The sequence below is a fragment of the Delphinapterus leucas genome, chromosome 6 (genome assembly GCF_059928025.1).
Source record: "Delphinapterus leucas isolate spDelLeu-1000000601 "Yukka" chromosome 6, BTC_Dleu_Yukka2, whole genome shotgun sequence".
NCBI lineage: Eukaryota > Metazoa > Chordata > Mammalia > Artiodactyla > Monodontidae > Delphinapterus > Delphinapterus leucas.
In genome coordinates, this window is record NC_143134.1 from 88,812,638 (window position 1) to 88,833,193 (window position 20,556).

The 20,556-nt window shown below is 45.5% G+C and overlaps 2 protein-coding genes across 4 annotated transcripts in view; one reads left to right on the forward strand and one right to left on the reverse strand.

Annotated features, from left to right (window-relative positions):
- Nucleotides 1-1,055: 1,055 nt before the first annotated feature.
- On the forward strand, nt 1,056-20,423 carry CLTA (clathrin light chain A). Of its 3 annotated transcripts, none has more exons than XM_089913402.1 (6): nt 1,056-1,381; nt 8,227-8,264; nt 10,391-10,508; nt 14,548-14,659; nt 17,741-17,794; nt 19,967-20,423. In XM_089913402.1, the coding sequence occupies exons 1-6, from the start codon at nt 1,180-1,182 to the stop codon at nt 20,136-20,138; spliced, it is 696 nt and encodes a 231-aa protein (XP_089769528.1). In that variant the 5' UTR covers nt 1,056-1,179; the 3' UTR covers nt 20,139-20,423. The 3 variants fall into 3 exon arrangements, with proteins under 3 accessions (XP_089769528.1, XP_022455990.2, XP_022455991.2); XM_022600282.3 differs by lacking the exon at nt 17,741-17,794 and adding an exon at nt 18,980-19,015; XM_022600283.3 differs by lacking the exon at nt 17,741-17,794 and having other exon boundaries at nt 1,062-1,381.
- The window catches only part of GNE (glucosamine (UDP-N-acetyl)-2-epimerase/N-acetylmannosamine kinase), a 53,029-nt gene continuing 44,116 nt past the window's right edge, over nt 11,644-20,556 (reverse strand). Inside the window, exon 13 of the transcript XR_016393590.1 lies at nt 11,644-12,481. The gene's annotated coding sequence lies outside the window, so the exon portion shown is untranslated. The remainder of the gene's footprint in view (nt 12,482-20,556) is intronic.

Genomic DNA, 20,556 nt, shown 5'->3' on the forward strand with positions numbered 1-20,556 from the left:
TCTTTTGGTTTGTTTCTGTTTTCGACTTTTTAGGGTGGTGGCGGTGAAGGAGAAAGGTCCTTCTTTTGGCCAGTGGATAAGCCCCTCCTCAACATGAGCACGAGAAACTGGAATCACTGGATTATCCTCCCTAGGGTGTAGACAAAATTAACTAGCCATGTTATTAACATGTCCCTGATATTAAAGAAATACTGACAGCACTTTGTTTTCTAAGCAAGTTCCTGCTGTCCTTAGGCGGGAAGGGTGCGCACATATAAGATGTTGTGGCTAGTACCATTCGGGATTGCCCAGGAGACCAGGGTTTCCTCTTGGCCACTGACTCCCTGTGGGACTGACCCCTCATGGGGGCCTCAGCTTCCCTATGAACCCGATGATCCTTAAGGAATTTTTCAGTCCTAGAAACTTCTGTCTAGCTCTGAAAAGAGTACTGGCTGCAAAAGGGCTTTGTATAAGGGGATATATTCGCCTTTTTATAACAATACTATAGGGGAGAAACGTCAGAGTGTATTTGAATTGATTACATTTAAGTCAGGCGGCTCTAGGGGAGAAAACAACCCAGACTGGGTCAATGGGTTAACAAATAAAAATTTTTTTAGAAAGCCAGTACACAGCCGTAAAAGGAGTCAGTTTTCCCAGTAATCCTGGGAGGGAGATAGTGCAGTATTCTTGTTCCCATTTTACAAATGAGGAAACTGAGATTCAGAAAGCCTAAGTGGCTTGACTCTTCTGCGGTCGGCCAATCATCGCCGCCCTAACTTCACCTCACTTCCCGGTTCAGAGTCCTCTGTGAGGTGGCGGTCCCGGGTCGGTCCAGCCACAAAGGCGGGTCAGGCAAAGCTGCTTTAAGTCACGCACCACTTCCGCCTGCCGGGGGCCGGCCGGGCTCAGCACCCTCCTCGCAGGTGCTTCCCGAGTCACGAGCTTCACTCGGGGGCCCAACCCTCCTCCGGCTGATTGGTTAGCTCTTGAACCACTTCTGTCCTCTGATTGGTTATTACCTTTTCGGCTCTCCAACACAGCCCAGACCGACCGGATATTGGGGCAGGGTTTCCGCTTCCGTCTTCTCCCTCCTCCCGCTTGATATCAGTCGCCACCACAGCGGCCGCTGCCGGGCGCGGAGTTGGCTGGTCGGTTGGTGTGTCTCTCAGCGTCGGTGACCGTGCTGTTGAACTGCCCGCCATGGCTGAGTTAGATCCGTTCGGCGCCCATGCTAGCGGCCCCGCGCTGGGGAACGGAGTGGCCGGCGAAGAGGACCCTGCCGCGGCCTTTTTGGCGCAGCAGGAGAGCGAGATTGCGGGCATAGAGAACGACGAGGCCTTCGCTATCCTGGACGGCGGCGCCCACGGGCCCCAGCCGCACGGCGAGCCGCCGGGGGGTCCGGGTGAGTGCGGGCGCGTTCGGGGCGGGAGCACTTGTCCGGAAACTCGGCCCGGAGCGGGTCTGAGAAGCTCTGTGTAACTCTTGTACCTCGCTGAGCGAGAGGTTAAGGAGGAAGCAAAAAGGAAACGGGACCCCGGCTCAGTCATGCAGAAACGCAGGCTCGGCAAGCCTGGTCCGTTCTGTGAGTGTGTTTGAGCGCTCCCGGGCACGGGCGGGGGAAAAAGTCAAGAAAATAGGATAAGCTGAGGAGCCCGAAGAAGCCCGTTCAATGCAGGGATCTTTCATTGAGCATTTGCTGTGCCTTGAGCCTGGCCTCAGAGGCACAGCCGCATTGGCGCACTTTGGCCAGACTTACAGGCCAGTCTGAGCCTAACACAGACCAGTTAGTAGGAAGGAAGGCAGGGAAAAAAAAAAATCGTGGTATCGTTTTCGAGACAGAAACGAAAATGGCAATGCAGTTCAGTGTTTCAGCACTTAAGGTGTACAGAATGTTGGGGGGGGGGCGGGAAGGAGGAGTGAATAGGGAACGCGAGAAAGACGGTCTAGCCCTGGAGAAACTGTGGCCAAAGAGGGCAAGAGTTTTACCGCTTGTGGAACGTATCACTGCTAGGACTTCCGGAGCTCTCCTTCCTCTGGGAAGAGCTTTGGTAGGCAGTGTTGCCTAAGCAGAACCTGAGATTAGCCTGGATCGGTCTTCCATGAGGTGAAGGGAAAAAGTAGTGTGGCCTTTCCGCAGCCAAGCTCCAGCAAAAAAGAGAAAGCGAGCACGTGGCAGGCTGCCAGTCTGACTTCTGAATGCCTTACCTGTGTGCAGTGCTTCGGATTGTGGCGGTAGGAGGAAAGGATGAGTCTAAGAGACCTTTTTAATCGTATAGGGAAGTAGGAAATGAGCTAGAAGAAACGGGACGCAGCTTTTCATTTCTTTAAAAAACGTTCCAACTAAGGGAGAATAAGGTACAGGTGGGACAGATAGAGGTGTTTATGCTACCCTAAACTCAGACCTTAAGGGGCCAGGCAGGTAACATAAATGAGAGAAACATGCGGGCTGTGAGGTAATAAGGAGTATTGGAGACTGCGGCTTTGGTGCACTAGAGTAGTGAGTGGTCTTCGTAAAACCATTCGGACTCCGAAATCTCAGTCTTCAGCCAAGCAGAACCTGTTTGGGGAGTGGGGGTGGGGAGACCGCTAGTTTGCAGCCTGAATTTTTATACTACATTATGCTGCCTCCTGAGCAAATCAGTTGCCCAATAAGAATCTACAGGAGAATGGGTAGTATACCTGAAAATGCAATTTATAGCAAGCAGGTTGGGCTGAACTAGGCTGTGGCCGGAAAATGAATTTGGCTTTAGGTGATTAGGGTTTCTTTGTTGTTGTCAGGAGGTCTTCAGCATTTGCCTGAGAATGGTAATATTTTTAGATCCTTCGTTTATCTCACTCATTGAATAGAAGGAGAAAACTGAGTCCTGCAGAGAAACGACTTGCTTAAGAAAAAAGGGCAAGTTAATAGCTGAGCGCCAAGTCCCCCCACCTTAGACTGTGCCATAGTCTGTTGCAGTTGTGTAAGCAGGGGTGGCGTGGGATAAGAGATTGTCATTTCTGAAAGGCAGTTGTGGTTGCCCTGGGGAGGACAGTTGGGGGTATCAGGACTCATAGAAGACTGTCCTGATTGAAGGACAGTGTTGACTCTTGCTCACTGTTGTATCCCTGGTGCCTAGCAGGGTGTCTGGCACACAGTAGGTACAAAGGAATGTGCAAAAATGTCAGGTACAGGGGTCCTGTATAGAACCAGCAGATCTTGGTGATGGGAGGGGTAAAAGGGAAAGAATAGAGCTGGACACACAGATCCCTTGTGCATCAAGCTTTCAGCAAAGGGAAGGAAGGGATGATTGCTGACTTAGTTCCTAGGAAGGGCTTTCTTAGTGAACTAAGCATTTAGTGACTTAAAGCCAGATCTCTGACAGTGTAGTTGAGGTTGGTAATAGTGCAGTGGTCAGAAAAAAAATAGTGCAATGCTCAGCACTTCCTTTGAGGATTAGAGCACTAGTTGGACACTTTATCTTCTTTCTTTTTCTCTTTTCTTCTCTCTCTCTAGGGGTTAAGATTCTGTGCTGTCCTAGACTGCTTGAATGTGTTTAGCTTTGTGGTCTCAGACAACTTACATAACCATCGCTGCCACTGCCCTGCCTCAGTTTTCTTCTCTGTAAAAGGTGCGGATACTCACCACACAGGATTGCTAGGATTATATTGGAGAGCACCCATAAAGTGCTTACACGCAGAACCTGGTATGTTATGACTACACACAGTCCCTGCCTATTATTCCTTGGGAGTGAGGTGAGAAAGGTGTTACAAAGCCTATAGGCTTTGGGGTGTGCTGAAGACACAGCTTTTAGGAGGGAGCTCTGTATCTGATGTGTTACCGTACAGGGATATATAGGCAGGAGAGAGGAGAGAGGAACATACCTAAACTCTCCCAGCCTTGGGGAAAACTCCCATGGAGGAGGGGCTAGGCCTGAGCCTTGGAATGTGCCCTCAGTTGTTAGGACATCCGGAGAAGAACATTAGTTTAGAGGTGGGAGGTAACCAGCTGAGTGAAGTGGCTTGGGGATACTGAGTAAGAACAAACGGTCAGGAAAGAGGCAGCTCGAGTCTAGAGCTGAGGAAAAGCCCTCAATCGTGAGGGCTGAGGATGGAGGAGGCTAAGAGAGGTGATTAAGGAGCTACTGAGAGAGTATGGCAGTGAGGCACTCATCAAAGGAAGAGAGGTACATAAAGGAAAGCTTTCTGGAGGTGGAGAGTAATTTTCTTGGTAGCAGTGGTGGAGGGAAGTTCGGGGAAATTGCATGCATGATCCTTAGTGATACTGCACATTTGCTGTGCCCCAGGTTCTCTGTGTACTTTCAGATCCATGCAGTAACTGCAGGCAGAGTGGTAGTGTCATCCTGTTTCAGGTGAGAACTGATGGTTGTGGAAGTTAAGCAGGGTTCCTAAAGTGGCAAGCTAATGCATGACTCCACAGGAATTCAGACCCAGGTCTGCTTGACTTCCATTGGTTGGGGAACATGGGAAGTTGAAGGTGGGTTTGGGATAAAGAGTCTTTCATCTCTGGAAACTTATTCTGGCCCTTGTTTCTGTCTGGAGTTCTAGAGATGCCCTAGAAAGTTTCCTTCTGGGGCATCAAGTTGGTTAGCTTAGTTGTCCTAATAAATCAAGGCCCTGGGTGGCCTTTCTTCTGCATGTTTCTGTAGCAACAGATGATCCTTTGATTTGAGCCAGTTGAATGTCAGTACAGTAGTACAGTAACTAATAAAAGCTCAAAGCACTTGCCAGTGAGTCTGGATGAGTCTTCAGACCTAAAGGATGGGCAACATGTGACTTAGAAAGAGCTATGGGATGAGAATTGCTTCTGATGTTGTGTCTGGAGTAGTGACCAAGGTCTCTCCTACTGACAGTGGCCCTGGGTTGAAATAAATATTAACTGGATAGTTGGTGTGTTAGTTGTAATATATTAACCAAAACGTAGGCCTGGCCAGACTAGCCATTGTAGGCCCGAAGATTTAAAATTATCTCACTTTTTAAAATAGTATTTACTTACTTATTTATGGCTGCGTTGGGTCTTCGTTGCTGCACATGGGCTTTCTCTAGTTGTGGTGAGCAGGGGCTACTCTTCGTTGCGGTGCGCAGGCTTCTTATTGTGGTGGCTTCTCTTGTTGTGGAGCATGGGCTCTAGGCATGCGGGCTTCAGCAGTTGTGGCTCTCGGGCTCTAGAGCACAGGCTCAGTAGTTGTGGCACATGGGCTTAGTTGCTCCGCAGCATGTGGGATCTTCCCGGACCAGGGCTCGAACCCGTGTCCCGTATCTCACTTTTTAAATTTTACTCAAAAAAAATAAATTCCAGGTGGATTAAAGAGAGGCTTTTTTTTTTTTTAAGTACCAGAAGAAAAGTGAATGTTTATCTTAGAGTAGGAAAGGCCTTCATCATAAATGCAGACAGAGAAATCATAAAGGAAAAAAAAACTGATAGTGTCTCATACAAGTTAAGTAGTTCTAGGCATTAACTATTGTAAACCATACAAAAAGATAATGGGGAAAATATTTGCAATGTGAGAAAACAAATAATACAGAAAGAATACTTAGAAATCAAAAGATAGCAGAAAAATGGGCAAAACTCAGGCAGTTTAGTAAAGAAGAAAATCAAATGTCAGGTGATCACCTCACAGAAGATTGGCACAACAAAGCCACCTTAAGGTTTTTTTTCCTGCTATCAGATTAGCAAAAATTTTAAAACACGCTAAAACTCAGTCTCTAGTAGCAATGAAGGTCTGAAAAATGGGGCACTTGTGGTGATGCTTTGGTCCACCAAATGGTGGACCAAAGGGGGCAAATGGCTGGTGTTTAGAGGTCTTTAGAATATATATTCTGTGATCCATCAGTTCTGTGTCAAGAAATTTATTGCTGAGGAAGGATTGAATATGCCCTCTGCAAATACTTTTATTAGTTTTTTGCTAAATTTACATTTTCAAAACTTGATAGAATATTTTAAAAATGATAGGGATAGGTGGCACAGAAACAGCTTAAAGTAGAAAAAAGCCACTGACAAAAACTACAAGAAACTCATTTTTGTACTTTTATAAATAAAGCATAGGAGTAAAACAAGTAAGGAAATTAAAAAAAGTATGAGAAATATGTTGAAATGATTGATAGATAACCAGCAAGTGAAACATGGATCAGAGCTGTGATGGGTTGGTAAGTGCTTAGATCCTGTGGTTTGTCTTCATGCCTCAGGTTATCAGATGATCCTTCCTCTGACTTCTTGCTTGCCCAGGTATTGCACCACTTTGTAAATGCTGATTATCTCATGATACATGCATTTAATGTTTTTCTTATATATCTTAAACATAAAAAATAAATTTAAGAGTGAAAATACTGTCATTAGTTATCTGCCCCTTCAAGAACACTTTACTTACCTCTCAAGGAACCAACCCTACATGTATTTTAAGGTCGTTTGTGAAGTGCTGATACATACAGATGTGTTGTGAGGATTAAACTTAATATATAGAAAGTGTTTAACATTGTGCCTGGCACATTGGAAGCAGTAAGTAGTAGGTGTTTTCATACTAAAAAAGTTGAGAATTTAATGATATAGATGAATGGATTACTAAAAAGCATCTGTTATAGGAGTCATTTTGCGGGAAGAAATTTTATGTGTATGCATTAGATAAAGTAAAAAAATAGAAACCAATAGGCTGAGTAATGAAATTATGTGGCATTTTCTTCTGTCTCCATTTTCCTTTTTTTTAAAACAATGTTTTGGTATCAGGGAGGCATGCTGGGGAAAGGAAAGTTTTCAGTACTCCCAAAGCTAAGAGGAGGGTAATTGGGAGAAGCAAGAGAATGAGGTTGATTTGGAAAATAGGCGGTTCAAGTTGGGTTTAATTAGTTAGGAACCAAGAAAACTGGAGTGGTTTGATGAAATCTTTGCCTGTTCAAAGGAAAGAATGCGACTCAGAGCACCCTGCCTCTGGCTTCTAGGGAAACCTCTGATGTTTCTGAGGGCCTTGTGATGGTGGCCCACACTAGCTGCTCTGCATTCCTTTTACTACTTGGGTTCTTGTATCTTTTAGGTTCATCTCTTTTCTCCTCTTCCCTCTCCCATCCCATGCAATAACATGGTCATCATAGTTTGAAAACAATTGGACAAAATACTGTAAGTCCTACATAGTAGGCAGTAAATATGGGTCAGCCAACAGATAGAGAATACGTAGAATATGTAGGTGGACGCTGCATTTTTATGGTGCCTGTATTGAAGCTTTCAAGGGGAGGCAAAGCAGCCACTCCAAAGGGCTGGTGTGCAGCCTGGTACAGGCTGTATCAGTGATGGCTGTTGGGTCAGGGCATAGGTTAGAAACACATGCTTATTGGGCCAGTCAGGTAACTGAATTAGTGACACACAGAATGGGTTAAAAAAAAAAAAATGGGGCTAGTGGGGACTGGCAAATTGTCCAGAGCATGCTGCACGTAAAGGCTGCCTTCATTTAGGAATGCAGGCCCAGTGTTGCCAGATCTTCTGTCTGCACACCCACACACACACACTGGGAATCCTGATTTTGTGAAATTTCCTGATTTAGTGCTTTGTATTTTAAATAAAATATGTTCAGCCTGTGGACCACCATTTTGTACTGTATGGATTGATAATCTCTGAGTCTTAACTTAGACATTTTTCATATTTCTGAGATGGACTTTCTCATTTAGCTCATGAACAATTAATTGTGCCAATAAGATCAGATTGTATACAATCTGAGTTTTTGTAACTTGCATCCTTGAAAACACTAATTTAATTTGGTATGCCCAAAGCTTACTGTTCTGGACTAATTCCAAGTAGACTTGAGGAATTAGTAAGAAGTCTCAAGTGTAGACCCTCAGGTGCCAAACCTATTCTAGCCAAAGGATGGAGAGTCCTGACCCCAAGAAAGCACCTTGGTTTAAATATGAAGCTGCATATCTCTGCTCGCTGTGAAGGATTCCGGACCACCCTTATCCTTTGCCTTCTTTAGAACTTTGATAGAGAAACTGTTGCTCTGTGAGGCTCTTCTGCCGGGCTTCTAAGTGTTATCTCTAAGCCAGAAGACAATTATCAAAAGCTTTTGGACAGATTTGTCCACATTTTGGTGAAGTCATTTGTGTAAGCACATCTTGATTTCATTAAATAGAAAGTTGTCCATTGTTTATCTGGTACCTAGCACAGGGATAGTAACTTAGAGTACTTACAGCACTGTGTCATACTCTGTAACCCTTTGGCCCAGCATATGACCAGCCCTAATTGACAGATTGAAATCTTATGTCTTGCAGATGCTGTTGAAGGAATCATGAATGGCGAATACTACCAGGTACAGAGTACTCTGATTATGTTGCATGATAGTGTTGAGAGTCTTCCTTTCCTGTGACTTGAATTGACTGACCTGGAAAGGACCCCACTCCTTTGACTTTCCTGGATGTATTAGTAACTGGTATGTTACCTGCCAAAGTGGAAGGATTTGAAGAGAGGTAACATTGATAGAGTAGTCTTTTAAAATGTGATTGACCTGACCCTAGTGTTACCAACTTTATTCTCAAGAAATGACCCTTCATGATGATGGCAGTGGTGGTGGCAGTGGCAGTGGTGGCGGCAGTGGCAGTGGTGGCTGATTTAAACACTGTGCCATGTAGTGTCAAGCACTGTTTATATTGAATTTTCTTTAATTCTCACAACAATCTGAGGGACCTGAACTATTGTTATTCCCATTTACAGATGAATAAACTGAGGCATACAGAGGTTAAACCAGGAGTCTAAAAGTAACAAAGGTAGTATGTGGTGGGGCCAGCATTGGAACTTTTCAGCTTTTAGATGGTCTTGAGGGTGGGGGGTGGCTGGTATTTGTGACGACTACCATTATTTTCCCTCTGTATCACTGAGTTTTTGGTCACCAGCCCAACGTGCATTGGCTTAAATAGAATTCACTCGCTCATATAATTGAAAGAACTCTGAGATAGGCTAGGGGTCCTCGGACCTGGATTCCAACTCAGTTCCTCTAGGACTCTGGTTCTGCCAGCTGAGTGTGCAGTTTTATACTCTTTCACGGTGGCAGAATGGCTACAGCACTTCCGGGTCTCACATGTGCATGTCATACTATCTAGAACAACATGGAGGTTTCTCCCAACCACTCAACAAAAGTCCTATGTTTCCCTCTTGACCAGATGGAAGTAATCACTGTAGCCTGGGGAAATAGCGTGGTGCTTTGCTTCTGCCTGGGTTTCTGCCCACCCTTCAACCAGTTAACTGTCAGGAAGGATGAGATTAGTCTAATTGGTTTAAGCCAAAGGTGGACTAACTTTTGCTGTAAAGGACCAGATAGTAAACATTTTAAGCTTTGTGGGTCATAAGGTCTCTGTCAACCTGTTCTGTTGCTGTAACATGAAAGCATCTGTAGACAGTATGTAAACGAATGGGCATAGCTCTGTTCCAGTAAAATTTAATTACAAAAACAGGTGGCTGAGCTGGCTATAGTTTCCAGTCCCTGGTTTAGAGCTTGGTCTTTAGAGTGAGATGGAATGGGGTTCAGTCCTGGCTTTATCCCTTACTAGCTGTGAATTTGGACATGTCATTTCTCTGCACCTCAGTTTAATCCCCCGACTGCTGACATGGGAATAAAAATTTGACTTGCAAGGTGTTTGGGAGATAAAGCTTTTATGTGGCTGAAACATGGAAAGTACTAACAATAAGTTAGTTACTAATAAATACTACTGTAAATAATTTTCTTTCCATCTTTGTTTATAGTCTGGTTAAGTTAAGCTGGTAATATTCCCTAGTTTAGTAGGTGAAATAATTCTATAAAGATTAGATTCTTTTTGAATCTTTATCAATTTATTTATTAGCTTCCAAATCTTAACCACTATAAAGAACCTGTGTGTCTCCCTCCCCATCCCATACGCTGTGACTCACATTGGCCTGCCTTTTTATTTTCTTTGGTGTGACTGTAGTAACTATACATTTTCTTTTGGACTCTCTTTTTCCTAGAATTCACTATATTTTGATTAGGCGGTATGAAGTGTACTTTTCCCTGTATTGTATAATAACATTTAGAAGTGTCAGGTTCTAGGCCTTGCCGTGCTGTGTATTTATCTTTGTTACTTTGAAGATATCACAATCTCTGTGTCAAGTAAGGAAAATAAAACTGATCACACTGTTTCCTAGTAAGTCCATTACTCACTTCCCCAGCTTTCCCATCTCCCACTCATGTCCCATTTATTAACAGGATAAGAACTACTCAGGCTCCCTTGTGGATTGCAAGGATTGAGTGCATAATGTTGAAAGCTCCCTATTGGCACGTAAGGTGGTGGTGGTGCTCGTAAGGTAATCCTTTACATTTACCACAGCCATCAGTGTTGCACATAAACAGCGGTTCTAACTTGGGTGAAGCGCATTTCTGGGAGGAGGTTTTGGTACTGATAGAGCACAACTGTGTTTTGTGTTAAGGAGAGTAATGGGCCAACAGACAGTTATGCAGCTATTTCACAAGTGGATCGATTGCAGTCAGAGCCTGAAAGTATCCGTAAATGGAGAGAAGAGCAAACGGAACGCTTGGAAGCCCTTGGTAAGGAATCCCTTTCTGTCTTTGGGTATCTGTTTTCAGTGGAATAGTTGACCTTGACTCTACTTTTATCCCTTTTTAACATGAATTAGCCATAATGTTCTTGTACAGTTTTGGGGAAGGTATCTTTCCGAACAAGGTCACAAGGCCACCACATGGAGATGCTTAATCACAGGCCGCCGTGTGGGGATTCAGGCAGCCCGGAGAGTCACAGTGCATCTGTCCTCTCAGGAAGGGCAGAGTGGTGCTGTGGAAAGAACCTTGGACTTGGAGTGAAAGACTGGGCTCCAGGCCCAGCAGTAACTTATCAGCTGTGGGCACTTGGTTGCTCAAACCTTACAGAATCTGTTTCTTCATCTGTGAAGTAAGATCAGTGTTATCAACCCCAAGGGTAGTCTGAGATGGTATTTATGAGAGTGTTTTGTAAACCTGAAGGTATCATACCCATGTGAGGGACTGCACAGTCCATTTACCATTTGAAGGCTGGATTTAAAGTAATGCTTGAGAGGAAAATGTGAAGGATGTTAGGTAATATGTACGATTTGGTTTTCTTACCCTAATATCACTGTAAGTTTTTACTTTTTATGGGTGAGGAAAGTGAGGATCAGAGGAAGAGTAAGTTTTTGGATCACCACGGCTAGAAGTGGTAGAGTCAGAATTTCAGCTTAAGTCTGCTCTGCTTCAGAATCCATACCCATCCCTTCAGCCGCATTGCATTTAGTGTACGCCATCTCGAGGGGCAGGCCGAGCCTGAGAATCAGTGCTAGCCAGCCTGGCCTTTGCTGAAGAGCCTTCTCCATGGTGTGTCAGCTGTTGGTCAAGATCGGGAGAGACTTGGTATCTGTACACGTGGGTTGGAAAGGTGTGGCAGAGGCGGGGGGGGGGTGTTATCCAGAGGGTATTCTTTTCTCAATTTTTAATTAAAATTTCAGACACAGAATAGAGTAAAACAAACATGTGTGCCCCTTCCTCCAGATTCAGTAATGAACATTTTGCCATATTGGGTTGTCTTTGTATAAATGAGGCATGTATGTGTATGTTTTATACACTCACATGTGCATACATTTATATGTGTATTGTGAATATACACATAATTTTTTTCCTGATCCACTTTAAGATATATACACCACCACATACATCGTGCCTAAATATTTTATTGTACAACTAGAAATAGCAACATGCTTCTATGTTACCACAGTGTCAGCATTATTATTCCTTCTTGGGAATCGCTGAACTAGTGAAAACATGACTCAGATGGTGTAGAAATAGGAAAGGACACCCAGAAATAGGAAAGGAATTGACCCAGATAATACAGCCAATTAGTGTCTCTCCAGCCCAGTTTCTGTGGCTTTCAGAACAGAGGGCACACTTACGTTTAACCTTTACAGCAGTATCCAATAGTAGTTTCTTTGATGATGGAAATGTTCTATATCTGTGCTCTTCTGTATGGTAGCCACTAACTGCATGTGGCTATTATGTCTGAGAAACTGAGTTTTAAATTTTATTTAATTTTAATAAATTTAAATGGCCACATGAGGCTAGTAGCCACTGTACTGGATAGTGCAGCTTTAGAAAGATGAAGATAGGTCTTCATGGTGCAAACAGCCTTGGTCCTTGCTTGTTCTTCTTTGAGCATCTCTTCTGAGTAGACTTAGAGGCAAGACTTAGCAGGTATTAGTACTACTGGAGTCTTTTTCATGATGCAGAACCCAGCTTTATCTTTTCTCTTTCCCCAAAGTTTAGCAAAGTTGTCTTCTCCATGGAGGAGCGTACACTTTGGTGTCTGGAAAAGTTTCATTTTCTTTTTCAGTTATCAAATTGGGCCCTTTGGGAATATTCCATGAAGTGCTATTTTCTTAACTCATGTTGCCTTCCTGAGGGAAGTCAAACATTTGGCCTCGTATTCCAGTAGAATCGAATTAAACTGGTCCGTGAATTAGGTGTTTCTGCAGTTTCACATTTTTCTGTTGCAAGAACTGTGAGAAAGTGCAAGATGCTAAAAATAGAGAAGCAATGTCCATGGTCTTAAGCTTAGCTGTGTGCTAACGTTTTCCAATAATTTTCTGTGAACATTAATGCGTATGGCCAGAGAAGACAGCTGTCAGTGTACCCTGCTCTCTAAGAGGATTTTTCACCCTCTCCTCTCCCTTCTCCCTCCCAGATTCAGAGACGCTGTATTACAGCTTGGATCTTTGTTCCATCAAGCTAAGCGTTTAAGAATTCTGAATTCTTATTGGCAGTGTCACTTCATAAATTTATAAAAGAAGATGATTTAAAGGAACTATTTTATGCAGTAAAATGATCATTAGACTATACAGAAAGAAAATACTCTCCAATCAAAAAGTAATTCTTTGGAAGTAATTTCACAACTCCTGAAAAGGAGACCTTATTCTTTAAAGTTTTTTCAGTTTCTTGTCCACAGGGCACCGTCGGCCCACAGCATCTCTCCCTGCATCACAGCACCCTCCATTCCACATATACTTAATGCCATGGACAGACACACATCACAAGTTTACTGTGTATACTTGAGTCATCAGTGGAAAATTTGAGTGAAATAATTCTCCTCCTGAGCCAATATGTCACCTTCTGATAAGTTAGATAACAGGGTAAAAAGTTCTTTATAATCTGAAACTTTGCGGGAGTTTCTAGCTGCTACTAGGTTATTTCTAGTAGTTACAAAGTCTTCTGCAGGTTGTTACTACAAGACCTTTCTTGCAAAGGCCCTATAATTGCCCCTGAATGCTTACTTTCTTCCCTTCAAGAAGTTGTTTGCTTTGTACTTTGCTCCTCAAGGACACTCATTACAGGTTGGGCTCTGGCTCTGCACTGTCCAGACTCTGGTCTGGATCACTGATGCCCATCTGCTGGTCACATCTGTGACTGTTGCTGGGCCTGCCTCCCTTTCCGTCCCTCGTCCCTCTCTTTGGAGGCAGCACAGTGAAGTAAGAATGTGTGAGCTTTAGAGTCAGACCTGGGTGTGAATCTTGGCTCTACCACTTACTATAACCTTTGGGAACGTTACTCAAACTTGCGGAGCTGTAGCTTTTCTCACTGCTGAATATGGGACTAGTTTACCTTCTTGGGATTGTTGTAAAGATTAAATGAGATGTCTGTAAAACACCTGCCAGAGAGGACATCCTTAAGAATGTGCTTAAAGTTTAGGTATTAGGGTGACTTCCGGTGTCAACTGTGGCAAAAGTATGACTTGTATTTCCTTCTCTCTACCATTTACTGACATGTTTCTTTTAGTATCTTAGGGAAACTCGTATTTAGTCCTGAGAAACTTTGTGGGTGAGAACCCAATCTGGCACACCTGCTAGGTGTGCATTTTCTCTCTCACCTAGAACCTTTTGGATAGCTGTTCATGACGACCCTCACCTCTCCCCCCACAGTTCTCCGCATTGGAGTTTCTCCTTTAGTTCTGCCCTAGCTCTGCCACAGACTCGCTCTGTGGCCTAAGCAGGAGTAGATATTTTGTGCTCCCCTCAATTCCATCTATACCCTACTGTTTCCTGCTTCTGGAATCATCTCTACCTCTGATAAATTTTCTCATAGCTCCCTGCTTCATAGATGTGCATCTACCATTAATTGTCCAACCTGTGTGGAATATAGTTTGTGAGGAGATTTTATTAAAAGATTATTTAATATGAATAGTCCACCCTGAACTGGCAGCATCATTAAAGAATCACCTGTAATTGCTTTTTCCCCAGTTGGTGTCCCAAAAGCCTTTTTTAAAATTAAAAGTCAGTATTTCCACCTCTCCCCCACCTCAAAAAAAAAAAAAACCCCAAACTAGTGATCCACTAACGTGTAGGTGGACTGGGATAAGTGGTGGTGAACCACTTTGGATAGAATTGCTAAGATCGAGAGCTGGACATACAATCAGGGAAAAGAGAATTTTATCTTCCCTCCCGACTGTTCTCCTTCCAACACACACATGCGCCCGCACACAGCATGAGATTAATAAGCCCAAATACACGGTGAAGCGGACTAAAATTTGCATTTCGCCTCATTTGTATCGTCTTTTTCCTTCCCTTCAAAGATGCCAATTCTCGGAAGCAAGAAGCAGAGTGGAAAGAAAAAGCAGTAAAGGAGCTGGATGAGTGGTATGCGAGGCAGGACGAGCAGCTACAGAAGACGAAAGCGAATAACAGGTCAGTCCGTACTGCTTCTAGAACAGCTCGTTTGCCAAGACAAAATCAGGTCCGTTTCCACCAGCCAGTGTAGGTTTTCAGCTGCCGCGTCTTTTAGTGTGCAATGTCTTTGCAGGTTTTCAAAAATATACTTGGATCGTAAGGGTTACAAGTCTCTTGGATCTTGTGAGGGTAATTCAGCCTGTTTTTTCGCCACACTAGTTGTAGTGAGTCTAGCTCTGCAGCTGAGAGTTTGGTTAGTATGCACTGCCTGTAATGGTGTGATTCTGCAGAAGGAAGTGTCATCTCACGGGATCAAGTCCACATGTAAAAATGTAACCCTGGAATGAAAGGCCACTTTCAGGACTATTCCAGGATCTCAGTACTTTGGAGGTGATTATAGACTCAGTCATGTCGCATCCCCTGCCTCTGAGGGCTGCTCCCCACAGGGTCCAGTAGTAGGGATGTGTGTTTCATCGTTAGGTAGCCAAGTGACTTCAGAGTTAAGGGTTCTCTGGGTGCTTATTATCTGTGTCTAAGAAAATCTTGAGTTGACTTTTTAAAAATGCTCTTTTCAGAATTTACTCACTTACTGAAGGTTAAGTAGTTGTAGGGAGTAAACAGTGTCATTCTCCTTCACCACCAACCAGCAGCTGTGGTCTTTAAATGCTCCGTGCTCAGAGTCCACTTGGAAGCAGCTCAGAAAGAGAGATGGGGGCAGCACTGCTCACCTGGGCGCAGGCCGATGGGCTTGCTTCCCCTGTGAGACTCGAGACTGGGAACTGGCTTTCACTTCATAGTCACTCCACCCACTTAAGTGTAAAAGATAGGTTAGACTTGGCCTGGGGCTGTTTGTAATTTTCATGGTAAAGAGCCTTGGGTCCTTGTTCTCAGAGGCAGGAGTGGGTTTAAGTACCCTTGTCTCTGGCAGCTCTTAAGTGGAAATCTGCCAGAAGAGAGGGAGCTAACCTCTTTGCCAGACAGTTTCTGCCTTCGTGGGGCGGCTATGGCAGAACAGATGGACTGTTTGTGCAGCAGCCTTCGACTACCTGTCTCCCGTTGCCTGTTCTTGGTTCTGTCACTGCCTCGAGCCTCTGTCCTGGCCACCTTCCTGTGGGGCATGCGTGCCTGTCAGGTTCCATTTGAAGTTTTGTGACAAGTATGGTGGGGCGGCCCTCTGGTCGGGGTTGAGTTGCCGAGGGTAGTAGCGTTAGCTGCCGGGGCTTCTGCTGTGAGATTGTGGTCAGTTTGAAGGGCTGACAGGTCCAGGTTCCTTAATCCTGTGCTCATTCAGGATGATTTCCCCCCGATGCAAGTTCAGATTTCTAAAGAAGGATGGATGGGGTGCTTTGTGCAGGAACCCTGTGAGGCCCTGTTTACCCTGGTGAGTTGCCTCAGGCCGTGCATCTGCTCCGAAGTACTTGGTAAAACCAGGCTGACCCTCCAGGTGTGGAGTCCCCTTCCTGCCTTGCCTGAGGATTGCTGCTTTCAGGCCCCTCTAAGTAGGTGGAAGGGCCAGCTGAGTTTTCGTGTGTGGTTTCCCTTTTGTTCTGGGGCTGTAGCCTCGATGGGGCTGTGCTGTCCTGTCACCAACAGCTCCTTCTTCTTGGGCTAGCTGCAAAGGAGCAAAAAGCCTGACAGCAAGCTTTTGTTGTCTCAGTAATGCTTTGAACAGGAGTCATTAAACCTTTATTCTTTCCCAGCAGAGGCAAGCACAAGTTGAAATTGACTAGGTTTAGCCCTGTGTGTAAACTAAAAGGATTATGGGTTTACAAGCTGGCCTGCCTTTCCTTTCCCTCCCACTCATTGTGCCCACAAACTACTCTGTTTTCCTGCTGACTTATTTGGAGTTACAATCAGGCTGTTCTTTTTGCTTTCTTTAAATTTCTACAAAACACCTCCTATGTATAAACCAGAATGGGAGAGAAGCAAGGGTATGTGTGAGTTTAAAAATAAAATTACTAGAATTTCCCTTCAAATAAATATGGGAGCTCAGGTTAATGACCGGGCATGACTGTCCTTAAAGGGTCCCTCCCACTCCTGTGCCCCAAACCCACTGGGCAAAGGAGGGTAAGACTCATTGAGGGAGGTTCCCTGCCCACCCATGCTGGTTGAGGGGGGCTGGCTGGGCCCAGGGATTCAGCCTGTCCCCTGCTTTGTGAACTTGTCCACCAAGCTTGCCCCCCTTTCCTTCTTGTCCCAGAGTTGCCATTTTGGTCCATTCCCACGTGAGAGTGAAGGGGGGATGAAGTTCTGGCTTCTGGGCTGTACGTTGTCAAAGCAGTCGAGTCTGGCAGGGACTGAGCGGACTGACGGTTGTGTTCAGGGACACACAGTATGCCAGAGCCAGGACCCTTGCCTGCAGGTCTTCTCACTGCTTGCCTCTAGCTCCTCTTTTTTCAAAGGTGGGCATTTTGAAATGACCATCTGTGTTCCCAGGATACTGGCAGTTGGTCCCAGCTAGTCAGTGTGGGGAAGTAGTAGTCGGATAATCCAAGATTAAGCTGGCTTTGGGCCCTAGCGTTCCTGGCGTCTGGCAGCGTTTGTGCCCAGTGGTGTTTACTGAGGCTGGCAGGAAGGAGGCGTGGCTTCCCGAGCGCACACCAGCTGGGGAGCAGCAGTAACTTACAGTGAAAAGAGCCAGACTGCCTTGGTTGTGAGTTCTGCCACCTCTGTTGCTACTTGTTGCCAAACAGGTTGCTTCATCTCGAGGCCTCCCTTCCCTATCATGTCATCTGTAAAGTGCAGGGAGAACACTCAGCGTCCTGGGTTGTTTGGGGTTGAGGATGGAATGGACACAATGTCTGTCAGAGGGCTCAGCCCATAAGTGGGTACCTAGGAAATGCTCGTGGTTGCTGGGGTAAGGCCTGGGGATGAAGCTGGCAGCACTCACCCTGGAGAATCCCGCGGGGAAGGCCAGTAGGAAGCCTTACCTGCTGGAGTGTCTGGTGCTGGAAGCCTCACTCAGTTAGGATGGAGCCTTGGGAGCAGCTCCCCAGAGCACAGTCGTGCCTCTATTGTGGATTTGAGATGTTTCTGCTTCTCAATGTTCTCTCTTTTTTCCTGCCTGCTTGCCTGCCTTTTGGACCTCTTGCTGTCTAGGGTGGCAGATGAAGCTTTCTACAAACAACCCTTCGCTGACGTGATTGGTTATGTGTATGTTGCAAAACTAATTCCTTTTCTTGTCTTGATTGTTCCTACTTTTTGTTTATAGTTAATGCTCCTTTTATGTCACAAGTTGCTTTGGTTTTAAAATTATTTCAGACTGACACTGTGGGGGCTGCCTAAGAGTTGATAAGCTGGGGGGATGTTCCATTGATTGTCTCACAGAACCACGACTCCCTGCAACTCTGGTTGCCATTTTTCATTTTGGGGTTTGGAGGGAAGGAAGCTAACTCACTTTCAAAATGTGAGTCATTCGTGATCTCGTCTGGGAAGGTTTTGGGACTGGGGAGGGCTCTGACCTCTTGTTACTGCTGCCACTGCTGCCTCCCTGCCCCAGGTGGGAAGGGGGAGTGTCCCCACCTGGGGAGGGGGAAGAAGCCCTGGGTTAGGAACCAGTGCAAGCAGCATTTTCTACACTGGGTTCCTTTGAAGAATGTGGGGTTGGGGCAGAAGAGGCAGCAGAGGGGGCAGCCTCCCGTGGGGTCTGTAATTGTTCCTCTGTGGTCTCATACCAGAAATTGTTGTTTAGTGGCCAGCTTCTGATGCCCTGTCCCCTACTCTGGCATAAAGAGACCCCCAGCTTTGAGGTCAAGATAGCCAGAGCTGTATGACACAGGCCACTGTGGCTTTTCCTCCTAAAGAAAACTGCAACTTCTCTGGAAAAGTTGTTTTGTTTTGGTTTAAGGATTTCTGTTGTCAAAGCAGTATTGCTGAATTGCTTGTTTCCTCCTTGAAAATTAGGACTAGCCTTTTGATGTAAGGGAGATGAGGGTGGAATGAAGGAAGAGAGGAACTTGTGGGAAGAGTAGACAACAGGCTCAGGTCTGTAGAGCCTCTTAGGGTGCATGACCTTGAGCCCTTCATCCCGTTAGGAGATAGAGCTGGGTTTCCTGGGCCCGTGGGTGCATTTGCAATGAGACTTGTGAAATGCTGGACTTACAGGTGGTGTTGGATTTACTTTTTGCACATTCTCTCTGGAGTAGAAATGGAGACTGGAAAAGTCAAGTCTGGGTTTGCTGGGCAGCAGGGTGGCCCAGCAAAGCCAGCCGCACGTCCCCAAGAGTACAGAGTGGCAAGGGCATGTCTAGCTTACTGACCATCTGCATTGAGCTCATTCTCATTTTCTGTATCTGACCTAAAGTTTTTCTTATTTCTTTTCTTCTCTTCACCTTTAAGCACAAACATAAACCATCCTTGCTACAGCCTAGAACAGTTAAGTAAACCTTTCTCACTGCCCTTGTGTGTGCCATGAAGTCGCAGTGTTGTAGTGGCTCTGGGCTTCAGCGGTGTTTGCCACGGCCATCCCTGTGAGAGTGCCACCCCTCTGTCCCCACAGACCAGTCATCTCCATTGCTTTCGCTTTGCCTGTGATGCCTGTTGGAGTAGATGAAGTAGTGTGTCTTTCCTCCTCTTAGCATTGTCCTTTTAGGCTGTAGCTCCTACAAGTTAGTTCCCAACTGGGGATGGGCTGACCTTGGTGTGAAAAAATGTTGGAGCAGCATCCTACCAAAAAGCAGTTCACACTGGTTGGCTCTCGGCCGTTGGGCGCCCACCCCTGCCAGAGTGCCCCAAGAGGCCCATGGTACCCGGCTGGAGGGAAAATGGCAAACTTCTGGCTGAGGAGAATGTCCTAACAAACCCCTTCCAGAATGGCTTTAGTCTCTAGTGCCTGCTAGCATGGGAGCTTTGTCTTGAATTCCTTTTGAGCTGCCCTATTTCTCTCCAGCCTTAGGAATAAATCCAGAGGCTACTGTGCAGTGACCTGTGGGCTTCTTTGGAGGTCTCTAAATTTACTTGAAACTCAGTACAGCCCAACATAAACTGCTGTTCAAGTTCTTGGCCAGCCTGCTGCTTTGCCCTTGCTAATGAAGGCGGTGAGTAGCTGGCTAAGGACTGGCTTTTTAAATTCTCTGTATCAACAGAGTGAGTCCTGAACCAAACACCTGTATTCCAACATTTTACACAGCAGTCCGGGGCCCCTGTGCCTAGGAAAGCTGGCCGTGTGTCTGCTCCTGAGTCTGACCTGGGCCAGGGGCTGTTACTCTTTGGAAAACCAGAATGCCATTAAGTCAGGCATAAAGAGGCAGTTGCTTTCATAACAGGGCAGCTGCCAGGTAGCTACCAGGGATTCTACATTAAACCAACATCTTTTGTTGCTTCCAGGGCAGCAGAAGAAGCCTTTGTAAATGACATTGAAGAGTCATCCCCAGGCACTGAGTGGGAGCGGGTGGCCCGGCTGTGTGACTTTAACCCCAAGTCCAGCAAGCAGGCCAAAGATGTCTCCCGCATGCGTTCTGTCCTCATCTCCCTCAAGCAGGCCCCCCTGGTGCACTGAAGAGCCACCCTGTGGAAACACTACATCTGCAATATCTTAATCCTACTCAGTGAAGCTCTTCACGGTAATTGGATTAATTATGTTGAGTTCTTTTGGACCAAACCTTTTGTCTTTAGAGTTGATCATTGTTTGTGATTGCATGTTTCCTTCAACTGTGTTGTCCCTGGCATTCAAAGAGATGGGGAGGTGGCAGAGGAAGGGAGGGGAAGCCTCCCAATGGCGGCCTCAACCTATGCTTTCGTGCGTTATTCTGAGAATAAATTTCTGTTTCAGACAATAAACAAACATGAAGCTTCATTATTGACCACAAGATATGCTGCAGTTGGGAGTGAGGTTGGTGAGGAATTTCCTTTTATCCTTTCTAGGGCTGAGGCACAGCCACTGGGTGCCAACCCCTGCCTTGAACTAAAATAGCTCT